At 42.6% G+C, this 14,650-nt stretch overlaps 1 protein-coding gene across 14 annotated transcripts in view; it reads right to left on the minus strand.

The window, feature by feature from the left end:
* The window catches only part of KLHL3 (kelch like family member 3), a 279,066-nt gene that overhangs the window by 15,678 nt on the left and 248,738 nt on the right, over positions 1-14,650 (minus strand). For 11 of the 14 annotated variants that reach the window (NM_001133720.1, XM_063723948.1, XM_054555190.2 and 8 more), the window contains 3 exon segments: positions 1,367-1,468; positions 3,026-3,223; positions 3,926-4,043. In NM_001133720.1, the coding sequence (NP_001127192.1) occupies positions 1,367-1,468; positions 3,026-3,223; positions 3,926-4,043 (418 nt within the window). 14 annotated transcript variants of the gene reach the window in all.

The raw sequence follows: 14,650 nt of genomic DNA on the forward strand, positions 1-14,650 counted from the left end.
ATCAGCTGAAAAAAATATGCACTCAAGGTTCCTCCTTGAGTCTATTAACAGGGATTTGCTATTTTTAACCCCTACTCTATTGTTTGATATTTCTAGCTAAGGAACAAGAGAAGAAATGAGAAGGTGGCTAGACAAAGCACTTACACTTGGCAGACAAATCAATTTCTCTTCCACCAAGAGAATGAGATTGCAAGATACAATTTACCTTGGTAGGAGGACAAAATCCTTGCCCTCACAAAGATGACTTTTTTAGTATGTTAGAATAGTACACCTTTAAATGAAAACTTAAATTACACAATACCAGTGCAGACTGAGAAATACAGTGCAAGAAAAGAATCTTTCTATTAATGTCTAACTCGCTGGATGTTACACTCACCCCAGGGCACATTTGTGTTTGCATGTGTATTTTTGAGTGTGTACATGAGAGATGGAATGTCTGCACACACGTCTGAATGAACACATATTCCATCTAAATTCCCACATTACTACAAGTTGATGAATCAGTGTTGTCCTGCAAATGACAACATTTTAGTTCAAGTAATATTCTATGCTTTGGTACATTGAATTCACACATATTTACAGAACTCCAACCTATTTGTCAGCATTTTGAAGGAGCATAGCACAGTGGAAAGAACACCAGCTTAGGAGTCAGAAGACCTGGGTTCAAGGACAGGCTGTGTTATTTACTGTCATCGGAATGTGGGACATCTGGAGGATGGAGAAAACCTGAGTCCTGCCTATCTCCTTCACAAGGGTTTTGCAAACAAAACAAGAGACTAGAAATGAGAGTTTTTTAAAAAACAAAAGTGTACCATCTGACCAGGCCCTAGACCTTACCACTCCCTCCTACCTTACCCTACACAGCTTTCCTGACTAGAACTGGACTCAATCACCAGCCTACCCTGCAGAGTCATCAGACCTAAGATGAGGTGCCTACCTCACTCACAGTTCTGTTAATGTTCAACATATGAATATGAGGACACAATTAATTAAGCACATTTAACTCTCACTCCACTACATTATCCTCCTGGGTTATATGCTGACTATGGATTCCCTACTCCCTTCCCTTCCCCAACTTCTAGCAGAGCTATTGACACAGGGCCAAACCACAGGCCGGCATTTCCCCTCTAGGATCCTTCTACTCCTCCAGCCCAGTTCCAACACTTAGCAGCCTTGGGCCAGGAGCTCCACCACCTCTCTGAGTCTCAACTTTCCTCATCCGCTAAATCAGGATAATAGTACCTAACCCAGAGGAGTGATCTCAGGAAAAAAAACACGGTAGAGGAAGCACCAAGCATGATGCTGGACCCAGGACAAGGCCCATGGGCCAGGTAGGCCTGGCCACTGGCCACTGCCGCCTCCTTACCCTCCACAACGCCCACACCCACACTGCTCCGCCGCGTGTTCATCGGGGCCACAAAGAACCACTCGTTGGTCTTGTAGCTGTAGGCTTCCACCGATGCTAGGCCTGGGAGACAAGAGACTCATGAGACTTCCGTGGCACCAGGCCTCACCCTGCTGTGTGAGAAGCAGTGAGGATGGGGGAGGAGTCCAAATGTAGGGGCTGGAAACCTAAATGTATGGCTCAGTACCACCTCTGCATCACCATGCGGCCTGTGGCAACTCCCTGAAACACATCTGCAGTGTCTACCTGCAGGGACTATTTAAGACTTGACGCAGAGAGTGGGCTGTGAAAGGACAAGAGGTGTGTCTGAAATGCATGGCAAACGTAGATCATAAAAACCGCAGAGTGGGATACTTTGATTCCAAGTAGTCACCTGAGGTAGCCTCACTGAACACCTATTCCAATCCCCTTTCCCCCAGCTTCCTCTATCTTAGCAGTGGAAAGCTAAACACTTGCTTTCCAAGACTCCCTCGCAGCTAGGGGTAACCAAGTCAATGAGACCTAAGCAGAAGTCTATGGGGATTTCAGAAACAGCCTTTGCTTTTCTGATATAGATACCATTCCCCTTTTTGATTCTTGCTACCTGGAACACAAATGTGTTGGCTGGAGGTATAACAGCCATCTCATGATCATGAGAAAAAGGCCAAGAGAATCTTAAAGAATGTGGCCTCAATGTCCATGAGTTACTGGACCAACTCAGCAACTGCTAACCTCTAGGCTTCTTGTTTCATGAGTAAAGCAAAATCCCTTGTGTTTTAAGGCAGAGTTTAATCAGGTTCTCTACTTATAGCCAAAAGTAATTCCCAAAAGAAACAATGCACCACTGCTCTTTCATTCTCTTCGTTCCACTCACTAAAGGCAGCCTCCAGAGGGGCTAAAGACCCTGGAATTATATGAGTGAGTCAAAGAGAAGGCTGAGAAAGGTCCCCAAATTGTAAGACACAAATAAAAATTCAGCGAAGTAAAAAATACTGCTTTTTACCTCCCTGGGGGCCAAAGAATATCATATTAGTTTAATAGAGCTACTGTCTGTGGAGACATCTACCTAGCAGTATAAGCAGAGATGAGATCACCTCTCTGAGTTTATGTCAACTAACAGTTTTGGGTTGAAATTTTGAAGCTAGATAGAGTCCAGAGGCAAGGAGGCTCACCTATGGTGAAAAAGCCTGGTAAAGCTTCAGTAGGGTAGTAGAAAGGGCAACAGAAAAAATGGGCAGCCTGGCCCACTGCATGACCTGAGCCAGGTCTCTTCCAAGTGCTGAACTCAGCTCCCTCATCTGTCTAGCAAAGGGTTCAAACTGGAGGCCTGAGGCACCCCCTAGCTAAGCATGTTCTCCTTCTAAGTCTCATCTTCTGAGTAAATAGGTTCCCAGACACTGGCAAGTAGGAAAGGGACTCTTCTGAGTCCTAGAAAGCCTAGTACATGGGCAGTTACATATTCTGTCTGGAAGAAGGCCTGGCTCTTCCCCCGAAAGCTGGATGAGGATGAAGAGTGGGTATGTCCCTGGGGCAGTAGCTACAAATGGACAGAAAGTTGGTCCAGAACTGGCTGAATAAAACAGGGTTGCATGGAGGATGTGTCCCAGGCTAGGAGAGGTTGGGAACACACCCTGAACCTACCAGTACTGCCATCAAAGCCTCCCACTGCGTAGAGCAAGTCATTGAGCACCGCTGCGCCCAGTGTGCTCCGGCGCTCCTGCATGCTGGCAATGGACGTCCACTGGTCCTTCACGCCGTCATACACATCCACTGTCCGCACCCGCAGTGAGCCATTAAACCCTCCCACGGCATACACGTGGCCAGCCATGAACACCACACCTGAGGCACAGGAAACCAAGACATCAAGGTCAGGTCAGGCACATGACTGCACATATTGATGGATGACAATGGAGGAGCAAGACAGACACAGGAAAAGTCACCACTGAAGATACTTTAGGTATTTGGCAGTCATTATGGGATTCACTGGATTTCTTTCCTACTTGCTTTTCTAATTTTGTCTGATTCAAGTAAATATTTGAATCAGCTTTAACTCCCCAAGCTCATAAGAACTGACCCCAAAAGAGCCAAAAACTGTGCAAGTGGCCGGGCATGGTAGCTCACGCCTGTAATTCCAGTACTTTGGGAAGCCAAGACAGGTGGATCACCTGAGGTCAGGAGTTCAAGACCAGCCTGGCCAAAATGGTGAAACCCATCTCTACTAAAAATGCAAAAATTAGCCGGGCATGGTGGTGCACTCCTGTAATCCCAGCTACTTGGAAGGCTGAGGTGAGAGAATCACTTGAACCCAGGAGGCGGAGGTTGCAGTGAGCCGTGATCATGACACTGCACTCCAACCTGGGTGACAAAGACTCTGTCTTAAAACAACAACAACCAAAAAAAAAAAAAAACTGTGCAGGAGGGAAACGAATGGGAGCCTGAAATGCACAGATGCTTGAGGAAACAAGGAGTAGCTCACGACTTTTGGCACGGAGTGGGGACCAGCAGGGGAAAAACAGCTTGCAGAACTGGGAGGCTGCTCACCTGCTCTGCATCTTCTGGAGGGAAGCTCAGCAATCTGATCCCACCGGTCCTCCTCGAAATCATAGCACTCCACACTGCGGATTGCCTTGGGTGCCTGGCCGCCAACCACAATCATGACCTCCGGAGAGACAAGTGGACATTAGCGGGGTCACCCCGAAATCTGGATTTATGGTATCCCTGGTACTTCCACATGGCTTATCGCCCAGGGTGTGTGGATGATCTGAGATGCCAGTTTACAGAGCTACATACATGGGGATGCTGCTCCTGGTCACCAACAGGTATGAGTATTCAAGAAAAGTCTAACAAGCATCTTCCCACAGAAACACAATCATAAGTTCTGTTTCCCAAATGCCCCACTCGGGGCTATCTTGCAGGTATGTGAAGCTGCGTAGGGCATCATCTGTAATCTCAGTACCCTCAAGATTGGGAATGGGGGGTGCTAAACCTTATATCAAAACAAACTTGAATATACTTTGAAAAACAGTGCAGAATTTGGATTTTTTAAAGTATTATTCAAAAGTATTTCTGAATGCCTAGAATGTAGGGAGCACTTATGCACTGCAGTATAGAAAAAAATTGTGAAAAACTCCTGTGAGGTGGTTATTACAAAAGTTATTAAACTGATGATGTTCTGGAAACTAGTGCTAGCAGTCCTATTTCCACAAGTAAGGTACTAGCTACCACTGCTAGGCACCATGTGAAATGTGTTGTCATTTACTTGTCACCACAACTGTGAGGTAGATATCATCATCCACATTGACAGATAGGAAAGTAAAGCTCAGAGAACACATGTAAGTGGCCCAAGGTCACACAGCTAAGAGTGTAGGCAGAGACTGAAACCCAAGTCTACCTGACAGAGGGTGAGGCCAGCCACCCCCCCAACTCCTGCTCTAGAGACAGGATCCAAGCAAACACAGCTTGCTGCATCTATGTTTGTCAAAACACAGGTCGCTTTCCATTAGTAAGTCATGAAATCAATTTAATGGATTATGACCAGCACATATATTTTTAAAAGCACAGAAAATATGATAATAAGAATATTATTTCATGAAATATTGGTTTTGGTTATACACACTACATGTGTCTTCTGGATAGCAATTTAAATGCATTTTGTATTGCAAGGGCATGGTCAAACACAATGAAAACTACTGCTCTCGTTAGGTTAATAGAACTGCAGTACTTAATTATGGTATCACTGCTGTGTCTTTGGTCACATGTTATTAATAAATAAAAATTAAAGTACCAGTTACCTATAGTTTACATATTTTAATAAACGTGTGCAAATTCATAGCTGTCCCCACAATGATGTCACTCTCACTCAACGGCATTCCAATATGCTTTCTTGAGTGGAGAGAAAGGGTGGAAGTCACAACCAGCAAATTCATTTGATCATTACCTGTAGCTTGTCTTATTTACCCAGTGGTTCTCAAACTTGAGCATACATCAGAATCACCTAGAGGACTTGTGAAAACACAAGCTGCTGGGCCCTATCCCCAGAGTGTGATTCAGTGGATCTGGAGTGGAGCCCAGAGGCTGCCTTTCTAACAAGTTCCCAGGTGCTGCTGCTACTGCCACTCTAGGGTTCATACTTTGAGAACCACCTTTTTAATCCACGCTCTGTATGGATTTCCTGATGATATGCCATGAACAACTTTTGCCATTATGAATTATCATAGTGCTTTTTACTTCCCCATGATGTATTTTTGGGGAGATAAGTGCCCATCAAAATCTGTGTGAACTCGCAAAGGCACATCCCTCAAGTGAACACTTCCCACCATACGGGAGGCAAAACCAGAGCTCACCACCATTACTACAGATCAATCATTTATTCCCCAATATTCCAGAACAGGCTCACCCACTGCCATGTGGGTGGTCACTGGTCATCAGACTTAGTCCATAGCTGTCTGTCACCAAAAGTGGGTGACCAGTGTTCAAAAATTCAGAAATCAGTTCTGACTTCTAAAGCATTCCAAAGGAACCCAGGACACAAAACCCAGCCTCGAGCTGCTGCTGCTGCTGCTTCCAGACAGAAACTTGACTTTCCTGGGTGCCTCAGCTCAGAGGGCCCACTGCCCTGTGTCAAGAGTAGCCTTTTTCAGAGTAAAGATGAATTCTACATTACTTCCCATCTGTAATTCTTTGCTTAGACAGGCATCCATGAACAGTTCAAGGGGGATGTTGATGAACACAGCCCCTTGGCAAACTCCAGACAATGCCTAACCTACTCTTCAAGGGCAGAATGACGTGTTCGTAAATATGCCCAGAACTTGCATTGTCTTTCCGGTTTTGAGTTGGTAAAGCTAAACTGAAGGAAAATACTGCAAGGATTTTCTTTGAAATCTGATTTCTGAAGCTGAGTGAGAATAAAAGCAGTTTTAAGTTTTCTTTCTGCAAGGACTTCAGGCACCCGACACCCTCCCACATGCTGTTCCCTGACTCAAAACCTTCCCATCTCCGAGCACTCTGCCTTAACACCTGCTTATCTTTCAGGTCTCAGTTTACATGTTATTTCCTACAAATGGACTTCCCTGGCCTCCAAGTCAGAACTACACATCTGTCCTCTGAGATTTCACCTGCCCTGTGTGTTCTGCATTGTGCTGGACCATCAGTGACTTGTCTTTTGCACCTCTAGACAGTGAGCACTGCTTGGGCATAAAACGTATCTGCCTCAGTCACCAAGATAACTCCATATACTTATGTTGCCAGGTAAAAGTGAGGGCTCAAGTGTTTATTTGGGATAAAGAATACATGAATAAAAAGTAAATAGCACATGCAAGGAGTTAAACAAACAATAGAGTTTTTAAAAATGAAAAAAGAAACTAAACTAGAACGTCATTTTCTTTAGTTAAAATATGTTGGAACACCAGATTAAAATTCTGGAGACAGTGAGGAAAAAGCAAGCAAAATAAAAAGAGAAAGTGAGAGCTTTTCCCATCTTTTGACTCGATCACCAAAAGAAAGTTTGCTTATACTTGGCATAAGCTATCCAGCTTCTTTTGTAAATTTAAAAAAAAAAAAGGCAAAGTTTTCAGGAACCCTCACCATGCCCCAGAAACTTCCCACCAGGGAAGTAGAGGGTACATTCATGTTGGAGAAAATCTACCACTCATCTCTGAGAATTTTCACAGAAACAGTATTACAGAAATGCAAATTTTTTAATGTTAAAGTAAAGCCTGAGTAGAAATACAAAAATGATACACGACAGCTAGGTGCAGTGGCTCACACCTGTAATCCCAGTACTTTAGGTGGCAGAGGTGGGTGGATCTCTTGAGTCCAGGAGCTCAAGACCAGCCTGGGCAACATGGTGAAACCCCGTCTCTACAAAAAATACAAAAAACTAGCTGGGTATGGTGGTGCATGCCTGTAGTCCCAGCTACTTGGAAGGCTGAGGTAGCAGAATCACCTGAGCCCAGGAATTTGAGGCTGCAGTGAGTTGTGATTGCAGCGCCACTGCATTCCAGTCTGGGCAACAGAGTGAGACACTGTCTCAAAAAAAAAAAAATAGAATACAAGATAAGGTTTTCAAAACAAACTTGGCTCTGAGCTCATAAAACCACTGGTAAGAGATAACTTTAAACAAACAAAACTTGTACAACTGTCTGGGAAAAGGAATTATGAGGTTTTGTGGGATAGGACCATCAGTTTCAGAGGTAGCTCAAGGCAGCAGGAAGAGCAGGTATACATCTGCTTCTCTCATAGGCACAGGAAACTCAATTTTTTTGTTTTATTTTTAGTTGGCACATAATAGGTACACATATTTATGGGGTACAGTGTGATGTTTGGATACATGCATACATTGGGTGATGATCAAATCAGGGTAATCAGCATACCCACCATCTCAAACACTTATTATTTCTTTGTGGTGAGAACATTCAAAATCCTCTCTTCTAGCTATTTTGAAATATACAATACATTATTGTTAACTATAGTCACCCTACTGTGTAATAGAACTCCAGAAGGTATTCCTCCTATCTAACTGTAACATAGTATCCATTGATCAGCCCCATCTCCCCTCCCTCCTCCCTTCCCCAGCCTCTGATAACCACTATTCTGCTCTCTACTTTTACGAGTTTGTCTGTTTTAGATTTCATATATAAGTGAAATCATGTGGTGTTTGTCTTTCTATGCCTGGGTTATTTCACTTAACATAATGTTCTCCAGGTTCATCCATGTTGTCACAAATGACAGGATTTCACCTTTTTATTTATTTAATTTTTTAGAGTCTCGCTCTGTCACCAAGGCTGAAGTGCAATGGCACAATCTTGGTTCACTGCAACCTCCACCTCCCAGGTTCAAGCAATTATCCTGCCTCAGCCTCCCATGTAGCTGAGATTACAGGTGCCCACCACCACACCCGGCTAATTTTTTGTATTTTTAGTAAAGATGGGGTTTCCCCATGTTGGCCAGTCTGGTCTTGAACTCCTGACCTAAGGTGATCCACTCGCCTTGGCCTCCCAAAGTGCTGGGATTACAAGCATGAGCCACTGTGCCCGGCCTTTTTATAGTTGAATAGTATCTATATCTCATTTTAAAATCCATTCATCTGTTGATGGGCACTTAGGTTGATGCTGTTTTTTGGCTATTGTGAATACTGCTGAAATAAACATAAGAGTACAGATATCTCTTCGACATGCTGATTTAATTTCCTCTGGATGCATACCCAGTATGGGACTGCAGGATCATATGGTAGTTCTATTTTTAATTTTTCCTGGACACATACAACCAACCAATATAGAATCATGAAGAAACAGAAAACCCAAACAGACCAATAACAAGCAACAAGATTGAATCACTAATAAAAAGTCTGCTATCAAAGAAAAGCCCAGAACCTGATAGTTTCACTGCTGAATTCTATCAAACATTTAAAGAAGAACTAATACCAGTTATTCTCAAACTATTCTAAAATATTGAAAGGGAGGGAATACTTCCAAATTTATTCTTTGAAGCCAGCACTACTCTAATACCAAACTAGACAAGGGCATGACAAAAAAAAAAAAAAACTATAGACCAATATCCGTGATGAACACAGATGCAAAAATCCACAACAAAATACTAGCAAATGAAATTCAACAGCACATTGAAAAGATCATTTACTGTGATCAAATGGATTCATCCTAGGGATGCAAGGATGGTTCAACATAACACAAATCAATAAAAATGATACGTCACATTAACAGAATCAAAGACAAAAACCACATAATCATTTCAATAGATGCAGAAAAAGCATTTGATAAAACTCAACATCCCTTCATAATAAAAACTCTCAACAAATTAGAAATAGAAGGAATGTAACTCAACATAATAGAGGCCATATATGACAAACCCACAGCTAACATCATACTAGAAAGGGGAAAGTTGAAAGCTTTTCCTCTAAGAATTGAAATAAGACAAGGATGCCCACTTTCTCCACTTCTATCCAACATAGTACTGGAAGTCCTAGCCAGAGCAATCAGGCAAGAGAAAGAAATGAAGTACTTTCAAATTGAAAGGAGAAAGTCAAACTGCTTGCAGAGAATATGATCTTATATATTAAAAAGCCTAAAGATGCCACCAAAAAACTATCAGAATGAATAAATGAATTGGCAAAGTGGCAGGATACAAAATCAACATACAAAAGTTAGTGGTGTTCCTATACACTAATGGTGAACTATCTGAAAAAGAAATAAAGAAAAAAAAACTCATTAACAATAGCTACAAAAAAAAATAGGAATAAATTTAACCACGGAGGTAAAAGATCTCTACAATGAAAACTATAAAACATTGACAAAAGAAATTGAAGAGGACACAAATAAATGGAAAGATATCCCATGATCATGGAAAGAATTAATAATGTTGAAATGCTCATACTACCTAAAGCAATCTACAGATTCAATGTAATCCCTATCAAACTACCAATGACATTCTTCACAAAAATAGGAAAAAAAAAAAATCTAAAACTCATATGGGAATAGCCAAACAATCCAGAGCAAAAGGAACAAAGCTGGGGGCATCATGCTACCTGACTTCAAAATATACAGCAAAGCTACAGTAACTAAAACAGCATGGTACTGGCATAAAAACAGACACATAGACCAATGGAATAAATTAGAGAACCTAGAAATAAATCCACACATTTACAGCCAACTGATTTTCGACGAACATGCCAAAAGCACACATTTGACAAGGTGTTAATACCCAGAATATATAAGGAACTCACACAACTAAATAACAGAAAAACAGATAATCTGATTCAAAAATGGGCAAAAAGATCTAAATAGATATTTCTCTAAAAAAGATATATGAATGACCAACAAGTATATGAAAAAAACGCTCAACATCACTATTTATCTGGGAAATGCAAATGAAAACCACAATGAGATATCACCTCACCCCAATTAGAAGGTCTACTGTAGAAAAGACAAAAGATAACTGCTGGCAAGGATGTGGAGAAAGAGGAACTCTTATACCCTGCTGGTGGGAATGTAAATTAGTACAGCCCAGTATGGTCAAAAGAAATCCAATTTTTATGGTAGGTGTTGCAAGAAGCCATCACACATGGAGCACTACACCCACTATTGTGTTGATCATGCAGAGTAAAAGAATAAATTTCCTATCACGAGTGCTAATGGATAGTTGTTTCCATGAATACCTGATGTTAGCAACCAATTAGGCAAATATGAGTATTTCCCACAGTCTACATGTATCACATCTCTGAAATCACAAACTTCTAGCTACTTAAGAAGACCACAAGATCAAGATGTTAGAGGAAGAGACTTGAACCATTCTTTCCTATATGCCCTCATTTTATATTCCAGAAACACTCAGGCCCAGGGAGTTCAACAAGCATGTTTCTTTCTTTCCCCAACACTCCTAAACCCCAATATACTTAAGATTAATATGCCTTTATTAGAAATTACTCAATCAAATCAGCTTATTCAATGATCACTATTTTTAACATTTATCTTTCAAAGTAACCCTGAGTAAGAACTATCAGTCACATAGGAATCACAAACTAAAGAACTGGCTCTAGGTGAACAATTATGCTAGACTGAACATAATTTAAACACTCTCGTGAACTGCAGCATACTTAGGAGTTTGGCAGCGTGCCTCAGGGTTCTGATCCCAAGTCTCAACTGTCACTGTGTTGAAGGCTGCAGAAGTTCTGGTGAATGGAGGTTCTCTGGTTGACAGAATATGAGTGAGCTGAACTCCACTGTAGCAGGGATGGTTATTAGATACCTCCCAAGGAAAACACTGTCATTTTGAAAAGTCAAATAGCCATTTATTTTAGGAAGATTAGTGAGCCCATGCAAAAGACTACCTGATTCTTTAGGAAGGAAATTTTACTCCCAGCATAACATTTTTTTAAATAAATATATAATGCTCTCTTGTTTACATAGATGATTCTGATTCCACCAGCGTGACTGTGGGATTGAAGGCATGTTGGTCTCTCTTCACCGAAATCACAACCACCCTGTGTCTGAGAGCCATAGGTGCCAGGGACTAGCCAGGGAAAGGGACAATCCATGAAGAGAATAGAGATTTCCAGCCTACGTGTAGATCAAGACCCTAGCCCTGGCCTCAGAACTACATAGGTCATTCAAATTTCTACTCAGGTGAGAGGAACAACCTGGGCTCTACACACTTTTTTCATCGGGCAAGAGTAGAATGCATGTCCAAACTCTCTTCTGTGACCGGTGAGCTGGGCAGAAGGCAGGCCCAGCCAGTCGGTCCCTCGGGCCAGGGCAGGAAGCGAGAGTCTCTCTTACCCTGGTGCGTGGGGCCGCAGGGCTAACACCAACAATTCATCCGATGGAGCATGTCGAGGTCGAGCCAGAAGACTTGTCCAAGCAGGTTCCTGAGCAACAGTTGCTCTAGGCAAGTACTGATAGCAAGGTGCAGAGAAAATGGGGGTCTGAGAACCAGGTAATATGAGGGCAAGGCCCAGGGGGAGAAGAGTGGAAAAAATGGGCTTTGGAATCAGACACATCTGGGCCCAAATATAGTATCAGCCCAGTCACTATATAGCTGTGTGGCTATGAGCAAGACATTTAACCTTGCTAAGCCTCATTTTCATAACTTGTAATATCAGGATAATAGGATGCTTCTCATATGGGTGTCAGGAGGCTTAAATGATATGAAGCACTTAGCACAATGCTTGATAAATAGTAAACACTAAATGTTATCTGATTAACACTAATGTCATTATTAGCTTCTAAGGCAGGTGCTAAAAATAGATTCCCAATGAAAGGTAGAAAAGGATACTATGAACCTGTGCGGGAGGGTAAGTACCACTAATTCTAGGGGTGATTATGGGGCTTTTTCAGGACCCAGGGTGCTTGCCAGGGTGTGGACCAAGGTGGAAGGGGGCAGTGCCCATCCAGGGGCCTGGGCCAAATGAGAGCTCATCCCACCCACCCTGTCAACAGCTTCTTCCAACACCATCTACTGAAAGCAGGACAGCCCAACTCAGGAGCAAGCCACCCACTTCCAGCCCAAATGGCATTTCAGTAGCATTTTTAAAGAGCTGAATAGAGATGCCAACTGAACTGGAACGACAGTGAAAAGTGCCAGGTTCAGTACATTTCCAAAAGGTTCATTTGCATCTTCTTGAAACCTCATTTCCTTGCTGCCATCTGTGGAACAGGGTAACGTAGGAGACTTCTGAGTGGCTGGGAGACAGCCTCGGGTTGTCCATGGCAACCCAGCCTCAGGAAAAGTGCTGGGCGGTGAATGTGTGGGAGCCAAGATGATGCTGTTAGCTGTTCCGGCTGGGATGTGTCAGTATGCTCTGTGCATATATGGCTCAGGAAAAACACCTTTATTAGCCTCTGCAGCTATCTCAAGGCAGAGTCCTGTTCCTCTCAGGGAAAGGACTTGGCTGGCAAACAGAGTTACTGCTGAGAATTACTGAATATAGTGCACGTCTCTCTCCACCATGTTGTTTTTCAAAGTTTGCTCTGCCAGAAAGCCTATCTGGACTGAATTTATGAAAGCGCAAACCAGCCTGCCTTTGGAATTCCTATGCCTGCTTCTCCAACTAGTCCAATTATCTCCTGATTTTTCTTCTTTCTCTACTTATTTGGTTGTTCATATATGTCTATCTTACTTTCTCAGAGAGACTTCTTAAAATTAAAAGTCCCCAAAGGGCAGGAATCGGGTTTCTTTCAACACAGCATTCGGCTATAATGCTTTTGTGACATTTGGAAGCAATATAATAAAACAGTTCAGAGTGCAGGGCCTCGGGCCAGTCATCCTAGGCTTAAACCTCAACTCAGCCATTTACTAATTGTGCTTTAAAGATGGGTCACAAATTCTGTGATACTACTACACTCAGATATGGAACTTAATACCTGTCCCCTTGAGTGTGGGCTAGACTTAGTGACTTGTATCTAGCAAATAAAAGACAGAAGTGATGGGACATGGATTTTGACATTAGGTTATAAAAACACTACAGCTTCTGTGTTAGATGTGTGCTCTCATTTTCTTGCTCTAGAATCACCCTCTCTGGAAGAAAGCCAGCATGTCATGAGGACACTCAAGCAGCTTATGGAGAGGCCCACATGGCAAGAAACAGGCCTGCCAGCAACCACATGAGTGAGCTTAGAATCAGATCCTCCCCAAACAAGCCTGAAATAACTGTACCCTGACCAACAGCTTGACTGTATGAGACACCCTGGGTCAAAAGGACCCAGCTAAGCCACTCCAGGATTCCTGCCCACAGAAACTGTGAGATGATAGATGTTTATTGTGTTAAGCCATCGTAGGGTAATTTGTAATGCAGAAATAGATAACTAATGCATAATAAGTGGGTGACATAACCCAAGGTCCAACTTCCTCATCTGTGAAATGGGGATAATTACAGTTATGAAAATCCTATGAGATAACAAATATAAGTCACTTAGCCCAGTGGCTGGCACATGATAAGTGCTCAGTAATTGATATCTGCTGTTATCATTATTGTGGGTATTAGTATCATGCAGTGATTAAAAGCCCAGACTTTGGGTCAGCCAGACCTGGATTCAAGTCCTCACACTGCCACTTAAGAGCTGTAAAACCCTGGGCAAGTCACTCAGTCTTACTCAATCTCACCGAATCTCAGTTGTCTCCAACATTAAAGCCTCCAGAGTTGTAATAAAGACAAAATAAGATAATGGGCATTACATACTTAGGCTAATAATGCAAAGAAGCTGCTCAGTAATTAGTATTCAAACAATACTACTTGTATCATCATCAATACCTTTGGTGATGATGACCAGGACAATGACCCAGGGAAGAAGATGCAAAGTACAAATTACTCTAAGAGGTCACCAGAGGGTGTAAACCAGTTTTCTCCTGCAGTCACCTGAACCAGTTTCTGGATGTTCACTCTCACAGACAATTTGCGTTTTACCTTGGAGACACAGCTCCTGTCAGCTCCTGCAGAAAGCTTTCCTTAACTCCTTACCCTTCTCTGTGCTCCCAGTGTTTTGCCTGTACCCCTATGAGGGCATTTACTCACTCCATTGCAATTGTCCTTTCACAACTGTTTCCCCTCCTCCTGGTCTGGGAGTCCCCTAGGGAAGAGACCAGTTCATATCAGCCTTCGTGAATCCAGTACTTACCCCAGTGCCTGGCAATTAGTGGTTTCTCTACGGAAGTATGTTGGATGAGTGAATTAAAAAGTAATGAATTGGCAGGGCACGGTGGCTCATGCCTGTAATCCCAGCACTTTGGGAGGCTGAGGAAGGTGGATCACCAGAGGTC

Source organism: Pongo abelii, chromosome 4 (assembly GCF_028885655.2).
Source record: "Pongo abelii isolate AG06213 chromosome 4, NHGRI_mPonAbe1-v2.0_pri, whole genome shotgun sequence".
In the NCBI taxonomy this organism is placed as follows: Eukaryota; Metazoa; Chordata; class Mammalia; order Primates; family Hominidae; genus Pongo; species Pongo abelii.